Source organism: Oratosquilla oratoria, chromosome 7, assembly GCF_046742065.1.
Source record: "Oratosquilla oratoria isolate Oo_2021 chromosome 7, ASM4674206v1, whole genome shotgun sequence".
NCBI lineage: Eukaryota > Metazoa > Arthropoda > Malacostraca > Stomatopoda > Squillidae > Oratosquilla > Oratosquilla oratoria.
In genome coordinates, this window is record NC_134783.1 from 37,899,550 (window position 1) to 37,923,805 (window position 24,256).

At 39.9% G+C, this 24,256-nt stretch overlaps 1 protein-coding gene and 1 non-coding gene across 2 annotated transcripts in view; both read right to left on the minus strand.

The window, feature by feature from the left end:
- Positions 1-16,709, minus strand: part of wgn (Tumor necrosis factor receptor superfamily member wengen) — a 54,152-nt gene extending 37,443 nt beyond the window's left edge. Inside the window, exons 1-2 of the mRNA XM_076188000.1 lie at positions 16,570-16,709; positions 3,149-4,013 (exon numbers count right to left, since the gene is read on the minus strand). Coding sequence (XP_076044115.1) covers positions 3,149-4,013 — 865 coding nt within the window. The 5' untranslated portion in view covers positions 16,570-16,709. The remainder of the gene's footprint in view (positions 1-3,148; positions 4,014-16,569) is intronic.
- A 6,967-nt stretch (positions 16,710-23,676) lies between these two features.
- Positions 23,677-23,748, minus strand: TRNAG-UCC (transfer RNA glycine (anticodon UCC)). Its single transcript has one exon. It is a non-coding gene; the product is annotated as a tRNA-Gly (tRNA).
- Positions 23,749-24,256: the final 508 nt, after the last annotated feature.

The following is a 24,256-nucleotide window of genomic DNA, read 5'->3' on the forward strand; positions in this document are numbered from 1 at the left end:
GGCAGGAAAGGGAGTAGTGGTGGTGGAAGTAAACTGTAGATTGAGAAAAGCAAGTAAATGCCTCGGGGGATAAAAAAGTGTAATGAGAAATAGACATTTGGAAATGGATGCAATGAGGAGACTATAAGAAGGGGTGATTGTCCCAATGGTAGTGTATGGGGCAGAAACATGGAATTTATGAGGCAGAGAGGAAGAGTTTAAATGTATTTGAGATGAAATGTCTGAGAAGTAGGGCAAGGGTTACAAGGTGAGATAGAGTGAGAAATGAGGTGAGAAGGAGAGCTGCGGTGGAAAAAGAGATGGCATATAGGACTGATGAAAGAATATTGGGATGGTTTGGACACATGGAAAGAATGAGTGAGGAAAGATTAGTAAAACAGGTGTGGATGACAGAGGTGTAGGGAGTGAAATTCAGGGGACCACCAAGGATGAGATGGATAGATGGAGTGAAAAATGCACTGAGTAAAAGGGGAATATCTGTTGAGTAAGAAAGAGAGAAGGCAGGAGATAAGGTTGTGGAGAATGGCTACGTATAGATGATACTGTGATGCATGGAAGGGAGGGGATGGGGGTAGGGAGTGGTTATGTTTGAATGATATTTTGATGCAGCCCGAAGTTTTCTCCCCATCTTCTCGTTTTCTGTACAAGGGAGAGGGCTAGGGGGTGCGGGTGTCACCAATTAAGTGAAGTGGCCTTGCTGTGGATGTGTTGCATTTTGCTGCATTACTTCTGACCCTGGGCAGTGGGTGAATACAGGGATGACCTGTCATCCATGAGGAACTAAGATGAGAAGGAAGAAAGGCTGGTGGATGAGAGTGGAATGGGTGGGAGTGGGTATTTGCCTTCTGACTTGGCTACCTCCCTTGTAAGGTGGGAAAAGTGCTTACTTTAGTCTCTTACAATAACACTAACTGGCCTTTTTTCTAAAGTATATGCAAAACAAATTATAAGAGACATAGTTTTTATAAATTTTGATTAACTCTATCAGATAAATATGCTTAGAAAAATAAAACCAGGAGAAATGAAAAGTGAATAACAAAGAAATTACAGAGAACAAATATAGAAAAAAGGGGAAAATAAAACAAATCATGACAGAAGATAAATTAATTAGGAAGACAGGGTACTGGAATGGGGCTGATACATTGACAAAGTCAATGACATCATGATAATTATGTAATTCAAATTATATAAAAAAAAATTCTTGTATATGCACAGTTTAATTTTCTAATTTCTTAAACTGGGAAAAAAATATGAATTCAGAATACTAACTAAACAATATATGAAACAGTAATATTCTATTATTAAATTTATACTGTAACTTAATTTCAGTTTTAAGGTATGCTCACTATTATCACAGTTTAGTAGTTGGCTAAATAAAGTTGTGCAGTATAGGAATAAATGTAAAAAACACTTGTCATTGGCTGCAATGGATTGGTATATTCCTAGCAATACTTATAGTGAAGCTTTCTGTTTTTTAAAGTGTGTAAATACATACATATACCAAGGCTTTCTCCCCCTTACAAGGGAGGTAGCCAAAAAGGAAAAGGCATAAAATCATTCCCACCCATTCCATCCCTGAATACACTCCACATCCCTCCACCCTCCCTCTTATCTATATTAATGTATCTTACTTGTCATGTAGAGAATAATTAGTTTTATCTAGTAGTAACTAAGTCACCATAATCAACCTTTTTACTTGCACACTCAGGCTGAGACAAAAAAAATTCAATGTGAATGTGCTGTATTTTGTGTGGTAGCATTCCACCTCACCGATGTTGTGATCCATGAGGTGGAATGGATGGGGGATGGGGGGTGAGGGAGTATGTGTGAGAAAAATTTGACACAGCCTGAAGGGATTTCTCTCCACCTTCTCCTTTTCTGCATGAGGGGATGGAGAGGGGGGAGTTCACCAATTTAATGAAGCGGCTTTGCTGTGGATGTGCTGTGTCTTGTGACACTGCTTCTGACCCAGGGCAGTGAACAAGATGCAGGGATGACCTGTCATCCAGGAGGTGCCAAGATAAGAGGGAGGGAAGAGGGTGGAGGGGAGTGGAGTGTGATAGGGATGGAATGGGTGGGAGTGGTTTTTATGCCTTTGTTTTTTGGCTACCACCCTTATAAGGGGAAAAAAGCCTTTGGTATATGTATGTAGCACACAGCAAAAATATTGAATGTGTCTCATATACTACCCTTACTTTTTTGAGCACCCAAAGACAGCATTGCAAAACCAACATGCACAACAGTAAGCACGAATGATGCACCAACATGAAAACCTCTTCAGAGATATTCTAGTTCATACTGATAGCCCATAACTATGCCACCAATCCACATATCTTGGCTGTTTATGGTTTTGTTTTGTTTTTTCTTTTATCATCTGTCTCCCACAAAGTGGAAAGTGAGAAACCCCTGTAGGGCAATCCCTGTCAGTTGTGGCAAGCTGCTGGGTTTTTTGGCCGATGGCTGGGTCGCCTCCCCACTTGGCCAGGGCAGTCAGGAACCAACACAACAAAGCACACAGTGGGTACTGGGAATCGAATAAACATCATTCCACACATGAGCTTGACACAGTATCCACTGGGAATCAAGACTACTCTTAAAAGATGATGAAAAACTCAACATCACTGAAGGAATTATCTCTTTTGCTACAGGACGCTTGAGTTGGTACATAAGTCATGACATCATCAGAACTTATACCCCAAGAGATGCTGCTGTAAGCTGCATTTTAAAAAGCAAATTAGCACACAATGAATACTTTCGTCAGAAAGTCCCTCAAATAGTACTTTTGAAATAAGATATTTGTTTTAAACCTGATTCTCGTGTAAACAGATAACATTGCAAAAAAAAAAATGCAAAGTTAAGCCTGGGGTTGGTGTTACCCTTTAATGAAGGAGGAAATACAAAAAGTGATCTTAGGCCCAATCTAAAGACTAAATGCCAGCACCTCGGGGAATGTATGAAGGCATTGACAGGATTTAAAGATTAGGAGCAGGGAAATGACTGTCGTCCTTCTCACAGGACTACCTCATGCATGAACCTGCCATTGGTGCCTATGTCCCTGTGGCTACAAGGTAATATAATAATATATCTGCATCAACATTTCCCTTAAAATGATGAAAAACTATATATAGAAACAAATTTTGTTACTTACCTAGTCTCTTCTTGTTAGAGCAACTTATGTGACACAGGACAGCCTTTATGAGCAGAATAAGACTGAGGACAACAATCAAGGCAGTTGAAATATATACAACTGTCTGCCAGTCCCATCCTTGTCTTTGTTCTTTCTCCTTCTCCTCTCCCTCCTCCTCTTTCACCATTTTGTCTTCCTCCAGCCCCTCAGGGTTCTTTGCACTACTAGCACCAGTCCATTCCATACTATCACTTGGGTCCTCTGGCCCTCTCCACACATCACTTAGACTGACTACGCTCATGTCTATAGCACCACTTGTATAACTATCATTACTATGTGTCACCACATCCTCACTACTGCTTGCCTGCCGGTGGGACTGCACTTTACGATGGCTTGGGTGCCGGTGCCGCAGGGGTCGAGAACCTTTTTCCTCTTTAGGCCTCCTCCTGCCTTTCCTGTCCTTGTGGTGAACTTCCCTTTCACCTTCCACATCAGGGTCCTTGAAACTGCCCTTTTCTCTTGTTGACCGAATTGCACTAAAGTTCTGAAAACGGGGAACATCATGGTGATCGAAGCTATCTTTTCTGTGTTGAATGACACTCCTGCTCTGGTTTTCATTTTGCTTCTTGACTTCCTCCTCCTCCTCCAGGGAATGCTCTGAAGGCAAGGGTCCTCCTCGAATGACAGCCTGCACAGGTGCACACACTGCATCCTGGTACACATAGCACTTTATGACAACAACCAGATGGCCTTCACAGCGTGTACAGGGAACACAGCGACCCTCTCCGCTGTTGTAATATTCCACTCCTTCATGGCATGGGGAGCTGCTAACCACAGTGATCATGCACACTGTCCACACCAGCCCCCACCACACTCTTCCTAACATCTGTAAACAAAATCAAATATGAGTATGGATAACAGTGGGTGACCAAAATTAAAGTACACTGGTTGGTTCCCAACCAGTGGTTTCTGGACCTCTAGTGACCCAAAATGATTTTTTTCTGTGATGGTCTACAGAAGTTCACTACATTTGATAATAAACTAAAAATTGTTGAATACATTTTTTAATTCTATGGAAAATTATATTTATAAAAAAAGATTAAAGACAAGTGTTAGCTACTATTTTATATAATTTTGCAAAATTCTCCTTGTAACATATATATTTCAAACAAGAAAAAGAGAAAGTTGTCCCTTAAAATAAATAAATCCAGAGGAAAATGAAAGGGAAGAAAGGAATTAAAATTTTAATATAAAACTTACAGAAATACAGATGGGATAATATCAGCAAATTTTGAGATAACAAATATACAGGGTGTTTGGGATAAATTTTATTTTTTTTATCTTCTGTCATTTCAGAACCATTTGAAGGATTAATAGTGGTAAAGTGCAACAGATAGATGATTCTGTGTACTATTGGTGGGTGTGAGTGCTAGAGAGCATAAATAACTGGAATGCACCAGAATATTGGAAGAGTAACCTGCATCATGATAATTCATGCCAGATTAAAAAATTCGGAAATCTTAGCTGCAGCTCAGTGCTCCTTGAATACCATGAAGGCTGTGAGATGTGAGCTGGAGAATTGTGATGGAGATGTGGAAGCAGTGGCTAGCAGGAAGGATCATACCAGGTGTTCTGACTGTCTGCACAACGAAATTCATCAAGAAGCTGCAAAAAAAGGTACGGAAAGATCCAAGCAAGACAATGCAGACATTGGAGAGAGAGAGATTACAAAGGATTACAAAGGCAGAGCATGCCAACAGGAGACCTTTTAGTCCATATCTAGGTCGGATGCGAAAAAAAAATCTTTGGGTGCATATTAATTATAAATGAATAAATAAAAACTATAATAATGTAAATGTAGATGGGCGTCGGAGTGGCAACTATGAAGAAAGCACTGAATGAGGATCTTCGCTACTCCTTATACAAGAGGCGCAAGGGCCAACTACCCACCGCCAAGACCCAAGAAAACCCGTACGAAAGCCAAGAAACTCCTCAACAAGGTCAAACACCCAGTCAAGCTGGGGATGCTCTGGTTCTTCTCAGACGAGAACTTCTGCCATGACCTGCTGCACAACGCACAGAACAACAGGTGGCTAGCCTACGGTCTGCACAAAGTCCCGCACTTCATGAAGGCCAAGTTTCCTCAAACTGTGATGGTCTTTGGGTCTATTTCCTTCAAAGGCCATATCATGCTGCCCCACATCTTTGAAGAGGGACTCAGACTCTTCAGTTGGCTATACTGAATTGCTGTCCAATGGTGTCAAGCACTGGGTGGAGAGGGTAGCTGCAGGAAGACCATAGGTGTGGCAGTAGGACTCAGCTCCATATCACACCTCCAGGAAAACCCTAAAGTAGCTGTCTGAGTACTTCTATGACTTCACCAGTCCTAACATCTGGCCCTCCAACTTGCCTGATTGCAACCCCATGGACTATTATGTGTGGGGCACACTTGAAAAAGACACCAATCCTATTGCCTGCAACACCAAGGACAAGCTGTTTGCCAGGATTAAACTGATGTCCAGGTGTCTCTCAAAGGACACCGTGAAGGCCACCTGCTGCAGGTTCAGGTCCCACCTGGAGGCCATGGTGGAGGCTCAGGGCAGCTTCTTTGAGTAAACTGTATTGAGCTAAAGATCCTTTGAGACATGCACTTTGAATTTTGAGAATACATCAAATTTTGGCCAAGATATGACATTTTTCTTTCCTTTCCAAAAAAGTGTCAAATTTATCCTGAACACCCTGTATACAAGAAAGAACTGGACATAACGTGGTTTGCCAAAACCAAACTCAATGTAAATATTGATGTTATGGTAGGCAAGAGAAAGTATAACGCATGAGAGGGGCAGAAGAGAAAAATTGGGAGGTGATGTGTAGTGAAAAGAACCATCAAGGTGGAAGTGGAAATGGGAGAAGGAATGATCATAATGAATATAACAATCATAAAAGAGGGTTGTGGAAAAAGACACTGCAGCCACATATATCCCTCCAACAATAAGAATATGGAATTAAGCCGGTTAAAAAGAACAAGAAATACACCCAAACAACAGGAAAGAATCAGTGAAAAAAGCGAGAATATTATTCTAATGAGCAACTTTAATTGAGAATAGGTAATATGGAAGAGATGGGAGACAGATAAAAGTGAGGACTCCTTGAGCAACATACAGTTGCATAAAGCAATGAATAAAATAATGAAAGAGCCAACAAGATAGAGGCAAAAATACACCAGCAGGGCCAGATTTGATCATTCAATTAATCTGTTGCCCTTGGACTATTTTGCAGAAGATCTGTGGCCTCCAGGAAACCAGTGACAGCCCCAAGGCAGAATTGTAAGTCACTTAGAGAAGAGATTATGTGTATTTCTTGAAGGGCTTCTTTAGTTAACTGGGTGTTTTGTGTTTCTATGTGTATATTTTGTATGTATACAAGATATGTTGTTATAGATCTTTGAGTAGTATGCTGCTGATTATTTTTTTATTATTGTGTTCTGTGGTGCTTGAGAAATGTAGTGTTAAGGATGTGTAGTGTACAATTTCTTTCAGTTGTCCAAAATCAGTACTAAAAATGGATTTTGGTATTTTTTCTTTTTTTGTTTATTCTTGCTATCAGATCTTTGATATGTGGGCTGAAAGTCATGTGACTACCAAATGTTAGGCCCAGAATTTTAGAGATATTTTCCAGTGGAAGGGTTTGGCCATATAATTTTACTATATATATATATTTTTTTAATTCATGGTGTTCTGGAGTAAGTAATGTTCCTGTCAATTTCTGGGGCGAAGCTTCCATTCTGTTATTTTTGAGCCATTGTTCAAGTAAGTTTGGGTATTCATTGCTGCTAATTTGTATTTACAGTGGTGGGTTATTAATGTCAATTCATCTGCATAAGAGACAACATTGGTGTTTAGTTCTGGTTCTGGAGTTTAGAGATCACTCATAAAGAGGCTAAATAGTAAATGTGAAAGTACTGCACCTTAAGGAACTCTAAAGCCTTTTTTATACTGGGGATTTGGTAGCTTTAAACCCTTCTTGCCATCATGAATGTCTGCCTCAATTATCTTTTCAGATCATATAAGAGTCTTGGCAACAATACATATGTATATATGCAAGTGGTCACTCTTGCATAATTGAACACAAGTTATCTGTGTTTCTTATTAGCGCATATACATTAAATGACACAGATGTCATAGCACATGAGTAAACTAAAACTTAGACCCACTCTCAGAGAAAGATAAGCTGAAATACAGAGTAAATCTATATTTCAACCACGGACTGTGATCCTCTTCGGCAGAAGAGGATCACAGTCAGTGGTCGAAATATACGGTTTACTCTGCATTTCAGCTTACCTTTCTCTGAAAGTGGGTCTAAGTTTATATATATATATATATACACACACACACACACATATAGGAGGAAAATGAGTGTGGTACTCAGCGACAAGAACTCAAATTGGGAAGAAATGATAGGTTGAGTCCCACAAGGCTCTGTATTGGCTCCGATAATGTTTGCCATTTATATAAATGACACAGATGAAGGTGTGGAATGTTATATGAACTTCTTTGCAGACAATTCAAAACTACTAAAGAGAGTAAGTACAGAAGAAGATTGCAAATCATTTCAAGAAGACCTGGACAAAATCTGGAAATGGAGTCAGAAGAGTGAAGTGAATTTCAACATCAAGAAATGTAGTATAATGGAATTTGAAAAAAAAGCAAAAATAAATATAAGGACATTACAAAATTGGTACAAAGGAAATTAAAAAAGTCAACTCAGAAAGGGACCTATGAGTAATTATCTCCAATGATATACAACAGACAAACATATCAACAAATTATTCAGAGAAATTTTCAATTTATTAGGACCAATGAAAGTGGCTTTTGACTACATGGATGAAGATATGGTAAAGAAAATATTAGTTACATTGATAAAACCAAAATTGGAGTACACTGCAACACTATAGACACCTAGTACTAAAAAGAACATAAAGAAATTAGAAAGAATTCAAAGAGCAATGACAAAGATGGCACCAACACTCTCCAATTTGACATATGAACAAAGATTGGATAAACTCGAACTACCTACCCTAGGACAAAGAAGAGAAAGAGGAGACCTGCTAACCATATACAGAATTATGAAAGGGGTTGGAAGTCCTTGATAGAGATGACTTATTAAAGTGGGATAAAAGAAAAACCAGAGGACACAAAATGAAACTTAAAAAGAATAGTTACAGAAAAGATCTGTAAAAGAATAGCTTCCCACACAGAGTGAGAGATATCTGGAACAAACTGAATGAAGAAACAGTGAGTGCAAAAACTATACAAAAATTTAAGATCAAACTGGATGCTGAAAGATACAAAAGCAGGTCACCACAAGCACAACTCTCTTCCTGTAAAATACAACTAGGTAAATACAACTAAGTAAATACACACACATCTGGAGGAGAACAATATACTAAATCCAAAACAATGTGGTTTTTGACAGGGAAGATCATGTGCCACAAATTTGATTTGTTTCTATTCAAGGTTAATCGATATATTGCAAGAAAGGGACAGATGGGCAGACTGTGCTTTCCTGTACTTACAAAAGGCATTTGATAAAGTACCACACAAAAGACCATTAAGAAAAATCAAAACAACAGGAGGTGTACATTGAAAATTATTGAAATGGATGGAAGATTTCTTACATGGAAGAAAAATGAGAGTGGTGATCAGAGATAAAATCTCTACCTGGGAAGAAATGATTAGTGGTCCCACAGGTTTCAGCATTGGCTCCGATACTGTTTGTTATGTATGTAAATGACATGGATGAAGATGTAGAATGTTACATGAACTTCTTTGCAGATGGTACAAAACTACTAAAGAAAATAAGTACAGAAAAATACTGTGAAACAGAGAGACCTGGACAACGCCTGGGAATGGAGTCAAAAGTGGGAAGTGGGCTTCAACATTAAAAAATGTAGTACTGTATAATGGAATTTGGAAAAAGTAAAAATAGAATATCAGGACAATATAAAATAGGTGCAAAGGAAGTAAAGAAAGTTCCAAAAAGGACCTAGGAGTAATTATCACCAAAGACATGTCCCCAGACAAGCATAACAACAAAATAGTCAGAGAAACCTACAATTTACTAAGATCAATAAAGGTGGCTTTTAATTACTTGGATGAGGTTATGGTAAAAATAATACTAGTTACACTGATAAGACCAACACTGGAGTACACTGTAACACTATGGACACCCAGTACAAAAAAGAATATAAAGAAAATAGAAAGAATTAAAAGAACAATGACAAAGATGGCCCCAACACTTTCAAAACTGATATACAAACAAAGATTGTCTAAAACTACCAACCCTGGAACAAAGAAGAGAAAGAGGCAAACTATTGGCCATTTACAGTCATGAAAGGCATGGAAGTCCTTGACAGAGAAAACTTATTAAAGTGAGATAAAAGAAAAATCAAGGGGACATGAAAAGAAACTAAAAAAGGATAGCTATAGAAGAGATCTGGAAAAAAAGAAAGAAAAAAATCCACACATAGTGGAGGTCTGCAACAAACTGGACAAAACAATAGTGTGTGCAAACACCATACAAGAATTTAAGAGTAAACTAGATGTTGTGAGATACACAGACGGGTCACTACGAGCATACCTCCCTTTCCCGTATAATGCAACTAAGTAAATATATATAAATATATATATATACACACACACACACACTTTTTTTCCTTTCTTTTATCCTTCCAGTATTTGTGTGATGTTTGTGAGCAGTGTTGGTGGAGCGGCCTTCCTTTAACCATGTTAATTGGGGGAGGTCACTATTTCTAATTTGATTATTGTGAGTGAAACATTTGTGCCAGATGTGGGGAAGACAGATATAAAAGAGGAAATATAATTGGAAGATCAATATGCAAAAGTTAATTTTGCCAAATTGGGGGAAATTGAGAGGATCAGTAGGGGTTGAATGAAACTAAAGAAGAAATGTATGTCGCAAAAAGGAGTGAAAAAGTAAAAAGCATAAAAAGACAAGCATGAGGTGATAAAAAGTACTAAAAAGACAAAATAATATAAGAGCCTGAAAAGAATATACAAGAATATGAAGAAAAGATGAAAAGAACTTTGATGATTATTTGACCAAAGTTGTTCTTCAGATTTTCAAGTTGAAGCATAGAGATGGAAATCTAAGCTGAAATTAGAATAGGTAGTATATGAAGAAGCAAGAGTCTAAGCTGAAATAATAAATAAAAGTTTTCAATCGATATTCAATAAAAAAAAATTGAGGGAGAAAAGGGTACATTGTGATTGGTTGTAGTACAGATGAGAGTAAAAGGAAAGAGATAGGCAATTTGTTTGTGTATTTACCTAGTTGTATTATATGAGAAGGGGAGCTATGCTCATGGTGACCCTTTTTTGTGAAGGAAGATGGTTGTGTTAGCATTAAGTGATACTCTTGGATGAAAATAAGAGGTCAATAGTAAAAATTTAAAAAGTAAACTTGTTTGAAAGACATGCATAGTTTTCCACATAGTAGTATAGACTTATGGAACAAGTTGGACAAAAACATAATCCAAGGCAAACATATGACTGAGTGAACATATGAATAGAGATACTTGACCAAACACAAAATTCTAATTATTTACTTTTATTTCTACATACATATACCAAATGCTCTTTTCCCCCTTACATAGGAGGTAGCCAAAAGACAAAGGCACAGAGACCACTCCCACCCATTCCATCCCCTACACACTGCACTCCCCTCTACCCTCCTCCCTCCCATCCCATCTTGGCACCTCCTGGATTTCTACTTTGAAAAATTAAAAAATAAATAAACAAATAAGATAAAAAATAACATCTTTTCATGATAGAATCTTTTTACATTTACTAAGTCATAAAAGATATTATATTGTACCTATCTTGATTATAAATAAAGGTAAAACACACTCCTGTTCATTCCATGCTAGACACTGCGAGATACAATGGCGGGACACCACGAGCATAGCTCCCCTTCCCGCAAAATACAACTAGGTAAATACTCCATCCACCTCTGCCTTCTTTTACTAATCTTTCTTTACTCATTCTTTCCATGTGTCCAAACCATCCCAATACCTTTTCCACTCCCACTCTCCACCTCATTTTCTCACTCTATCCAGTCTAGTAACCCCTACCATACATCTCAAACACATTTAAACTCTTCCTCTCTTATGTTCCATGTTTCTGCCCAATACAATACTGTCAGTACAATCACCCATTAATACAATCTCCACTTAGCATCCATTTCCAAATTCTTATTTTTCTTTATATTTTTAAACCCCCAAAGCATTTACTTGTTTCTCTCAATCTACATTCTACCTCCACTCCTCTCTTTCCCATCTCATGCACCCCTAAGTATCTACAGCTATCCACTTCCTCCAACCTCTCTCCCTTAATATTCACTTCCAATTTGCTGCCATCCTCTCCCCTTGCACATCTCATCACCTTCCTTTTAGCCACATTTACCTTAATCTTCCTTCTTTCACACACCTTCCTAAACTCTGTCACAAACTTACTTAATCCCTCCTCTGATCCTGCTACAAGTGCAGTGTCATCAGTGAACAGCAACTGGCTTATCTCCCATTTTTCTACATTTTCTTTAACCATCTCCAATCCCCTGCCCATTACCCTTGCATTTACCTCCCACACCACCCCATCCATGTACACATTGAATAGCCATGGAGACATGACACATCTCTGGCCAAGTCCCAGCTTGACCTCAAACCACTCCCTCTCTCAATTTCTAATTTTAACATGGGCTTTACTTCTCATAAAAATGCTTGACTACTCTTAATAGCTTTCCTCCTATCCCATGTATATGCAAAATAATAACAATAAAAAAAAAAAAAAAGACTCGGTCAAAAGTCTAGGAACCATCCTTGGCAACACCATAAATGAATTAAAGCACAGTACTATGACTGGAGGCAAAGAAATGAGATCTTGTGAGCACTGCTCCAACCCCCACATAATAGGTAAATGCAAACCCAAACACAAAGTGTCACATAAGACTGATATGAAAATTGGAAAATATAGCCTCAGTGGGAAAATACAGGTCAAAGCTCCCAAACTCAGCACCCTCAGGACTGGAATCGAGCCAAGTAACAGAATTTTCAGACGTTTAGAAAATACATGTTTCTTGATGTTTGGGAGCTATAATAGCAATAATAGGGCTAGAGGTACTGTTGATACATGAAATAAGAGTGGACTTCACACCACAATACACACAACTAACCACCACACCTAAACTGGGTGCAGGAAACAATCATGGCGGTGCTAAGCAACTGTACTGGAAAATATGATGCCGTGTTTTGGGTGTTCTGCTGGGCTTTAGAAGGAACGTAATTATGGCCAAGTATTAGGTGTTGCTGGGTCTTAGATTGCCGAGTTTGGGAGCTTCGACCTGTACTAGAAAAGATAGAAGATATCTAGTGGCGAGAGATAAAAAGTCAGAATTGAGAAAAGTAACCAGTAATGTGCCACAGGGCTCAGTTTTGGCTCCTGTAATGTTCCTAATATATAACAATGATGTGATGAAAAAAATAAATAGCTATGGAAACTTATTTGGTAATGATGCAGACATCATAAAGGAGGTGAGATACATCAATCAATCTGTGGGCCCTAGTCTTTCTTGCAGAAGACCAGCTGCCTCCTGGAAACTTGCAACAGCCTCCTGCTGGGACCATAAGTTGCCTAGAGAAAAGATATTGTGTTGCTGTCTGGAAATTGTTAGTGTGGGGCATTGTAGCATGAGGTGTTCTGTGTCTTCTGTGTGGTGGTTGCTTCTGGGGCAGTTTGAATCTGTGGCCAGGCCTACTCTGTGGGTTAGAAGCAAGGACCGTATAATGTTAAAAAAAAAAAGGTTCTGGATAAAGTATATTTGTGGGGTCAGTTGAAAAAAAAAAAAAATAAATAAAAAATAATAATAATAATAATAATAAAAATGTAAAGTATGTATTGGAATGGGGCCAAAGCAATAAATGATTGACAATGGATTACAAAATAGGAATTCAAATAATAAAAGCAAAGGAGAAAAAGGACCTAGGCATCATATTCAAAGACAACCTATAACCTGGAGTGCACAAGCAAAATAACATGAGAGACCTATAATCTGTTGAAAAATATGTAACATTTCATGACATGGATGAAGGTATGATGGAGAAAATAATTGAAAACTTGATAAGGCCCAGGCTGGAATATGCAGTAGTAAAGTCACTACACTAATAAAGATACAAGAAAAATACAAAATGCAGCAACTGAGATGATCCCTGGTCTAATCAACAAGAAATATGAGGAAGGATTGAAGAAACTGGGACTTACCATTTTGGAAGAGCAAAGAGAGAGAGGCAACATGATCACGATATTCAAACTGGAAATGGGTTTATGGAAAGTGAACAGAAAAGAATTACCAGAACAAGAACACTGACTGACCAGAGGTGATAGCAAAAAATGAAAATAAATATATATATATATATATATATTTAAAAGGTGTCAGGAAGTATACCCTTCCACACAGAAGTGTAGACTTGTGATGTATGAAGTTGGATGAAAATATAACCAAAGCCAACACTATAAAAGAATTCATGGCAAGGTTTAACAAATGGAGGAAACACACACCATAAAACTACAGGACGGTACAACAAGCAACACAATAGTGAAATTATGTGAGATTGAGGGGCTAATTATCTTAGAAATTAACATTTTGAAACACATTCAGTTTGGCTTTAGATCTATATATATCATGATCATCAAATTTCTTAAGCTTTCACTCAAAAATGATTGATGTGATGCAAGAGAGAGAGCTGGGTGGTCTGTGTGTATCTTAATCTAGGGACAGCTTTTGATAAAGTACTTCACAGTCACCTTATGTGGAAACATGAGCATATTAGAGGACTAAGAGGTAAGTGATTCAAATACATAGGATTTTTTTTAAAGGAAGGTACATGAGGATAGTAGTAAAGGACAAGGCATCAGGGTGGAGAGCAGTAACCAGGAGGGTTCCACAAGGTTCAGTGCTAGTACCTATGTTTCTTATCTATGTTAACCCCTTCATTACTGACCCGTCAACCTTACGTAAACAAACGTTTCAAACCGTCCCACGAATGGCTGGAGCCTTATGTTTGTAAACACAGACACTTGCCACCACGTGGGTAGAAATAACCCTGAAACTGAGGACTTGAGAGCTCTCAATACACACAGCTTATAACTGTGACACGTGCTTGTCACAGGGAGCATGCTCGGTTCCTGGCGGGTGCACTCAGCCGTGACACGCAGGTGTCACAAAACATACATCCGGTACTCAAGGTGTTAATGACATGATGGAAGGTAGGAACTATGCCAATATGTTTGCAGATGGTGCAAAAATAATTAAAGAGTAAAAAACAAGGACTGTAGGCTGTTACACAAAAGGTCTAGACACCATATTCACTTAAGCCAAGAATGGTAAAGAATAAAAAAAATATTGGAAATGGGCAATAGCTCTTAAATATCATTTTGGTCTATTCCTTGGGATGAATCCATTACAAAACCAATAGAGGAGAAAGATTTAGGAGTAGTGACAAAAGAAAACATGTCATCTGACAGAACAGTAGTTGACAATACATCATTCTAGCAGTTTTTCATATAGGGACTTTAGTGATATCCCTATGGACTAGTTACACAATATTTTTTTCATGATTAGACTTTATATCCACTTAAAAAAAGAATGCTAATCACTTTCAGCTTCCCTTATCCCTCTTTAAATATCTTTCTCACTTCCAGTCTCCATCTCTTCAGCACAAGTGTCTCCTGAGACAGAAATGCAGGTTATCTTAGAAGAAATACAAACACTATAGCAGTTTCTGGCACACATCCACTGGAAATGCTATTAACAATTACTGCCTCCTCAAGTTTGACTACATTGAAAAAATAAATAAATAAATAAAAAATAAAAGCCCCACAATGGTTGGCAATGTTGCCTGTACAGTATTGCATTAGTGTGGATTTGATTGAGAGTAGTGGGAAAGTAGCAGTTAATTGTTGTCAGCTCTCCATGTATGACTAAGTATAAGAAGTAATTCAATTTGATGACGAGAGCTTGGTTTGAGTCCAAACCTGATGTAGGTGAAAGGGTGGACTGGTGTTGGGAATGGGAGGCTCTACTGTCCATTTTGCAGGACCACGACAAGCACATACCCATCACAGGACCATCCATCATGCAAACTACAGCCTAGAAACTTTGCTGACCAATAGTAAAATATGCAAAACTTTGGATATCCCATTTGATATAGTGCAAAACCTAACATTACTTTAGTTAATCTACCAATATACTACTATTATTATATGATTATATACTCATTATTATATATTCATTAAGAAAAAAATAAATAAATGTAAAAATAACTTGTGCTATTGATCGCCAGTGGAAGAAGTAACTTCATGAACATTGTTTCTTTTTTATAATCATTACTATCCCTCATGCAACTTATTGCTTACATAGTTGACAATTGCTGTACTAAACCATCAACAAATTTAAATCATGTGCTTCAAGTGAATCTTGGTCTGACGCTAAAATATGAAGTTAATGTTTACTTATTTTGCTCTACATTTTAACTATGGTAACCTATGAACAAACATTATATCCCTACTTAAAACCTCAAACATTCTATTAATTTGTACATGCAAGCTTCTCACTTTGTAATTAAAATATATATATATAGACTATATAAGTTTGAAGCGCTTTCATGTGAACCTCACTGAGACCAGATGATCATGATGATGTAAACAGTGCCCATCCAACAACATACTTCAGTGGTACTACATCATCTCTTGTCACTCGTTGTCACTGATGACTAGGACATGATAAGAGGTTAGAAGAGACATCACCTGCTCCTGCACTACTTCACATCCACCGCCACCACCAACCACCACCACCTAGCTCGCACTTCCAGCGCGAGCTCCTCCCTCGGGTTCGGTATGGTCACTCAGGTTTTTCTCATGAAAATATATTGTCAGTTGTGGCACAATCCGCGTTTAATACATTTTAAAGAAGCGTGGTATAGGTGGGCTGATCAACTTACATATTCAATACAAATGAATGGAATGCTTCCGATGGTCGTCACAAGAAATTAGTATGCGTTCCACATTTCAGGATTTGTTTGAGAGCGGCTCTAGCGGGCTTGGTTCATACTTGTCTAACGACAAATACACACTTCTTGGGCGCTGGCTGGTCCTTTCGGAGCAATATTCTTGGTTTGTAGGAGAGATTTGTATGGGCAAATATACCACCTGACCAGACCAATAATATGTGCCATCCACTGACTCTGCCACCTGTTCTTTCGTGACCCCTAGTTTGCCGAGAATACCTACACTCCTAGAGTCCAATTCTGCTGCCCAATGTTGTTCTCCTGCCTTCCTTTCATATATGTTCTCCAAAGGAGAAGACCTTACCTTCGTCCTGGTACTATTATTTCCCGTTTTTAATCCATCGTTTAGGCACAATCATGGTTGTAAATGCACACGGGCACACCACCAACACAATACCATCTTCCTATAATTACTGCTAGACTCGTTTCAGACTTTATGCCCGATACCCAATGAATTAACGCCATTGCGGGGCTAGCCTACGAGCCTACATCTAATTTCATTCATTAGGTGTAGAAATAATGACGTCATCAATATCTTGACCAATCAGAATACAAATCCTCCGGAGTACAGGTACAGACGTCACAAACCGTCGAACCAATAGCCGGCCGAGTTGTTACAACCTCAAGGCTGGAATGCTAGCAGGTAGACGAGGGCAGGACGTGTTTTGAATGGGTACAATGGGTAAGGTTATACCTCGGTGCTACAGACAGACATGATATCACACGCGCCACTCCTTTTTCTATGTCATGAAGTCATCATACCCCCAATCCTACACAAGAGTTGGGCACACTGATGAAAACTGGCAACTTTCCTGTTTTGTGCCCAGACGCGCCTACTATCACGATCTCGCACACTCCGCCCCGCACCGCACCTGTGTCTGATGCACCTGTTTCGCTCGCCCTCGCCTCACGTCACGTGCGCGCAGGCGCGTGCCCGCTGTGTTCACACTGCAACAGAGCAACAATCTTAATCCCGGGAAGATGTCAGCTACACTTTTAAATAGGCTGAGGATTCATCTCGTTAGCAGCAGTTTAGCTGTCATCCTGTTAGAGCTTCGCATCACTGTACGCAGAAGGGCACGTGGTGTTCCTGTCTGGGAGCGTGGGCGCAGATCATAGCTATGTGGAGTAATTATGCATAATTATGTTTTGTGAATCAACTACAAAGTCCTACCTGATTAAAACACTCTATCTCAAAACGGCGATCTCAAAATGCAATATGCCAACAATCGCGCACACACACACACACACACACACACACACACACACACACACACACACACACACACACACACACACACACACACAAACACACACACATAAACACATACGAGACACACACACAAACACACACACACACACACACACACACACACACACACGCCACGTCTAGTGCCCTGTACGTGATTTTTACTTAGAAATAATCGTTATGATATATTTGCAGGTTTATTGAGACTTTACTCTTCTACTCCTTGTACGTCTCTAAAACGTTTACGTGATTGGCTTGAAAACTCATCAGTTAGTTATAAATGATGACAAACTTATGACGTAATATCATCACTGATTCTCGAGCACACAATTGACAGTCATTATCACTTATGATCAATAATAAATAGATAAAAGAAACATATATAAAATATAATTGTATGAAACATTATCGCATTTTCCGAGGTAGACACTGATGAGCGACAGTTCGTTTTGTGAAACATTCTTTTATCATGGTTTGAACTTTGGCGCCTCGCAACAGATTGAGATGTGACGTCATAACGATTAACTCTGAAGCACTGAGCAGTCAGTCAAATGTCAGTGTTTGTTAGAATGGTGCTATGTCTACATAGAAAATATATCTTTACTAAGTGTTCATAATACGTTGTGATATTTGTAATAATGAAGAATTTGACAAATATAGAAAATTATCAGTTTTTGCTTAATGACGAAAATCTGTATATAAAATTCTGTGGTGCCTGTCACAACCTCATTTAGCACTGCAATCAGTCTTAGGGTTGTAACTTGCCAAGGATGGCGTATAATATACTTGTATGTTACCAGAACACACATACTGTACATGCAGAGCCCACCCTCCCCCATAACCACTTCTCATCTCCACCATCCCTTACTGTCCATTGGCTTGCGAAATAATTAAACGGATCTTAAAAATTGTATTTAATGTCCCTATTGCAGAAAGGACAAGGGAAAAAATCATATTCTGTTGATTCTAAAGCAAAATTCGTATAATATGGTAAAATATTCAGGGCTCCTTTGACATTTTTTTATTATAATTATTTTGTCAGCCTTGTGAGCGTCGTGTCCAGAATAGAATTGCCGCCCCCTAAATGTGCCGTCTCATGGCATATGCCCCCCCCTGCCCCCCCTATGTGAGAGCCCTGCATACACACACACACACACACAGATGAAAGGCATAGAAACTATTGATAGAGAGGATCTAATAAAATGGGGGTGATAGAAATACTAGAGGACACGGAAAGAAAATCAAGAAAGACAGTTATAGAAGAGATCTAAAAAAGAACAGCTTTCCCCACAAAGTAATAGACATTTGGAACAAGTTAGATAAGAAAGTGGTGTGTGTAAAAACAATACATGAATTTAAAAAGAGTTTAGATAAAATGAGATATGAAGACGGGACACCACGAGCATAGCTCCCCTTCCCGTAAAATACAACTAGGTAAACACACACACACACACACACACACACACACACACACACACACACACACATATACACACACACACACACACACACACAAAAACAATAAATGAATTAAAATCTAAATGTGACAATTAGAATTCAGGGATATATACTAAGTTGGAACTGTACGTGAATTTGAGGCTAGGCATGATAAAACTGGAGAGTAGAAGATGGGACCCAACGAGCGTTGTTCCTTTCCTTTATACTACAATTAAGTAAATACACATTGCGCACGCACACACACACACACACACACACACACACACACACAAACACGGTTTGGAAATTGTGTCAGAAGTGGGAAGTGAACTTCAACATTAAGAAATGTAGCATAATGGAGTTCGGAAAAAGTAAAAACAGAATATCAAGACAATATAAAATTGGAACAAAGGAGGTGAAGAAAGTGGGATCTGGAAAAGACCTGGGAGTAATTATCTCAAATGACTTGTCGTCTGATAAACAAATAAACAAAATTATCGGAGAATCCTATAACTTGCTAAGATCAATAACGGTGGATAATCCTATTTAGACGAAGAAATGGTAACACATAATAGTCACACTAATAAGGCCTAGACTGGAGTATGCTGAGATACTATGGTCACCCTGTACGTAAAAGAATATAAAGTTGAAAGAATCCAGAGAGCAACCACGAAAATGACCCCAGCCCTTTCAAACCTGTCATATGAGGAGAGACTGGCTAAACTGAAATTATCGACTTCGGAACAAAGAAGAGAGGCGACCTACTGACCATTTACAGAATCATGAAAGGCACAGAAGTTCTTGTTAGAGAGGACTTACTAAATTAGGACAAGAGAAACACAAGAGGATATAAAAAACAAAAGGATAGTTATAGAAGAAACCTGAAAACAAAAACAAATTTCCACGCAGAGTGGTAGACGTCTGAAACAAACTGGACAAAAAACATACACGAATTTAAGAGCAAACTAGACACTGCGAGATACAAAGACGGGATGCCGCGAGCATAGCTCCCCTTCCCGTAAGATACAACTAGGTAAATACACACACACACACAAACACGGCATATATACACACAAACGGCTACACAAACACACATATACAGACACAGACATATCCTCACATACATACACATGGCATACACACATATACAAGGCATACACAAATTCACGTATACATATACACGGCAAACACACACACATACACACTCAACGCACCCACACAAACGCACGCGCGCGGCACACACATATGTACACATATAAACACACGGCACATGCACACACACACGCATACATTCTCACAAACACACACACACGACACATGGATACACAAACGGCATGTGCGCGCGCACATACGCACATAAACACACAAACACACACATGCACACAAAATGGCACACACACACACACACACACACACACACACACACACACACACACACACACACACACACACACACACACACACATGCATACACATGCACACACGCGCTCGCGTGCAAACACATTGTACTACGAGACGGCATTCCAACTGTGGTGGGCAAGGTGTGTGTGTGTGTGCGCGCGCACTCGTGACGTTGTGTGTGTGTGTGTGTGTGTGTTCGTGTGTTTATGCGTGTGTGTCAGTCACTCTCTCTCTCTCTCTCTCTCTCTCTCTCTCTCTCTCTCTCTCTCTCCCTCTCCCCCTCTCTCTCTTTCTACCTTCCTCTATCTCTTTCCCTTCCTCTCTCTCTCTCTCTCTCTCTCTCTCTCTCTCTCTCTCTCTCTCTCTCTCTTTCTCTCTCTCTCTCTTTTCCTCTCTCTCTCTCTCTCTCTCTCTCTCTCTCTCTCTCTCTCTCTCTCTCTCTCTCTCTCTCTCTCTCTCTCTCTCTCTCTCCCTTCCTCTCTCTCTCTCTCTCTCTCCCTTCCTCTCTCTCTCTCTCTCTCTCTCTCTCTCTCTCTCTCTCTCTCTCTCTCTCTCTCTCTCTCTCTCTCTCTCTCCTCTGTTTCTCTCTTTCTCTCTGTCTCTATTTCTCTCCCTTCCTCTCTCTTTCTCTCACTCTGCTTCTCTCTCACTCTGCCTCTCTCTATCACTATCTCTCTCTTTCTTCCTTTGTCTCTCTCGCTTTTTCTATGTTTCATCGACAAGTTTTTTACACAAGTGTTTGTTAACGTAGACATCGCGCTCGAATTCTTCGCTCGACATCTAGACGAGCGTAGGAGAAAACACCCCCGGACAGAACATCCTCCCTGAAAAAAACACCCCCAATGTATTCAACTCGTTTAGTTACCAGCAAAAGTATATCATAAATGTAGTAGAAAAGAATAACATGCATGAAAAAATCAGTATTAACTACGTAACAATCACCATTTGGTACTAAGTATGGCTATATTTTTATAATCAACACCAGTACACCATCACAACATTACTACCAGTACATCACCACACCATCACCTTCACATCAACACCACCGTCACCAATAAAACCACATCACCACCGCCATCACATCACCGTCATTATTACCATAACCATCATCACCACCAGGACATGACGACCACCAACACATCACATCACCACCACTAGCACATCACCACCACTAGCATATCACTACTACCACCAGCACATCACCATCACCACCACCAAATGGTTAAATATATAAGGGGATATTTTGTCCGGGAGTGGGGGGGCAGTTGTCCGGCGGTGAATTGTCCAGGGGTTGTTTTGTCTGAATACCATCTGGACTGTTACCAAACCCATCTGCATTGTATGGTATCAAAATTGGCAGTTAAATGCATCTAAAATATTTGTCTTAATTCTACAGGAAAAGGATAGGTGGGGAAGAATATGAGAAGGAGAGAGGGAAGAAGAGAGAGAGGAAAGGGAGAGAGAGAGAGAGAGAGAGGAAAAGAAGAGGAGAAAGGAGAAGGAGAAGGGATAGGAAAATTGGGGGAGTGGCTGGGATAGCAGGGAACAAAGGAGAGAGAGAGAGAGAGAGAGAGAAAGAGAGAGAGAGAGAGAGAGAGAGAGAGAGAGAGAGAGAGAGAGAGAGAGAAGGAGTTAGAAAGAGAGGGGAGTAGAGAAAGAGAAGGAGGGACGGAGAGAGGTATATAGAAAGAGTAGGAAGGATGTTATAGACGGCAAAGAAAACGAGGAGGCGTACTTTCTATGTACCCACAAACACACAATAACAGGAAGAGGGAAGGGTGTCTGGCTCTTAAGATTGACAACGTGTGGTCTTTCTCTCTCTCTCTCTCTCTCTCTCTCTCTCTCTCTCTCTCTCTCTCTCTCTCTCTCTCTCTCTCTCTCTCTCGCTCGCTCGCTCGCTCGCTCGCTCTCACACACACTGTTTGAAAGATTGTCCTTACTTCTCGGTCCTCATCACTACTCCGTCCTCATTTCCTCTCTGGTCAGTCCCACGACCTTGCCAACCTGAAAGAGGTCCTATGGGGACACGCTTACACCACCCGGCTGCGTGACTCGACCAAAGCTTCCCTAAGACCCACGAGTGGGACAAAGTCTCATTGAGGAAAGGCACGAACACTTCACTAGCCTACGACGGACGTTGTCGGGTCCCAGCGATGACTAACCAGCGCCTTGACCAACCGCATGACCCAAAGCCTCCTTGAGGAACACACGTGGAGTACCAGCATCGGCCAGTGATGACTAACCTGCACCTCGGCCAGCCACGTGACGATGCACAATGAATTTGTTGAGGAACGTACTCTCCAATACCTAGTGAGTCACCGGCATGAGAACGTTTTGCGTCCGACTTCCCACTTATCACACTGACCCCGCGCCAATTAGGAACACGGGTCGTGACCTGCCGGTGTATATAAAGACCGGATGAATGCTGAAGATTCAGATCGCCTCGGGGCATCATAATATCTCCTAGCTTTCCCACCTCCTCCCCCCTTCCTCGCGAGCAGACCATATAATTGTTCATGAATTAGTTGGAACACAACCTTATACACACAGTCGTCATCTCCCTCACCGTTCCCCCCCTTTTCCTCTCACTTAAAGCGAACTATCATTATTTGGCACCCAACTGCAACATTCATCTCTAAATAAACAGGTATTCTCTCCATTAGAGTTTGCCTTCAAATCAGCCTAACACACTCACACGCACACATTCCTTTTATTTATTGTTATTTTCTTACAAGTTGGTGTTTCTCTTTCCACCCTGGAGCAATAATGCATCTTCGTTTGTCTATTTTTGTACCCATCTTATCTCAATTTGCACTGCTCTCAGAAATAGATGTACATATGTCTTCGAAGACAATTTCAGTCGCAATATGTGTCTTTTCTTAATGCAATACGACTATAAAGAGAAGGGGATAATCTGTTCAGGTGGTGAACAAGAAAAAATGGTTCATAATTTCTACATCAGACATGCAAGAATGAAAATATTGCGAGGTTACCCCTCACAATCATGGTCGTAGAGAACGACTCCTGAGTGAAGTGAGAAAGAAAATTATTCTTTTGTTATAGGGGTACCTTTAAAATAAGTGCAAAGTCTACCTTGAACACAATTGCACACACGCGCGTGTGCACACACCTACGAATACACACATATGCATACTAACAGACACATGCACGGAAAAATAAGCGCAAGCACACATACCAGCATATGCAAACACAAACATTCATGAGTTGGAACTGTACATGAATCTAAGTCTTACTTGTCTTACTTGTAGATTTAGGTGACCTCACCACGGCCAGTCTGGGGACCCACCGCTTAAAATCAATTTGTGCGTTGGCCGGGAATCGAACCCGGGTCAACTGCTTGGAAGGCAGCTATGCTAACCACTATACCACCAACGCCACAGACACATGTTGCGACTGATATTGTTTTGTTAGTCTAGGTATGTTAGAAAACTAGAGAATAGGAGAAGGGACCTAACTAGCGTTGCTCCTTTCCTGTATACTATAATTAGGTAAATACACGCAAATACAAGCGCAAACACACACACAAATACACATAACCAAACAAGTTGGGTGTGTATTCGTGTGTGTAAGGTCAAAACATTATCCACAGATCGGGCGATTTATGACATCTATCTCTCATCCGGGAAGATACAGTAATAGTTGTCGGTCACGAGACCAACACGTGATCAAAGACCGAGTTCGAATCCCACCCAGGGCTGACATAATTTCAGTACTACTGCTCTGCGAGTCGTTACTCCAACTCTCGTGGGCGGGGAGTTGGGTGTGTGTGTGCGTGTAAGGTCACAGCATTACCCATAGATCGGTTATATATGAGCCCTGAGCTCTCTTCCGAGAGGGAAATAGCTATCGATCATGAGTCCAACACGTGATCCAAGACCAATGT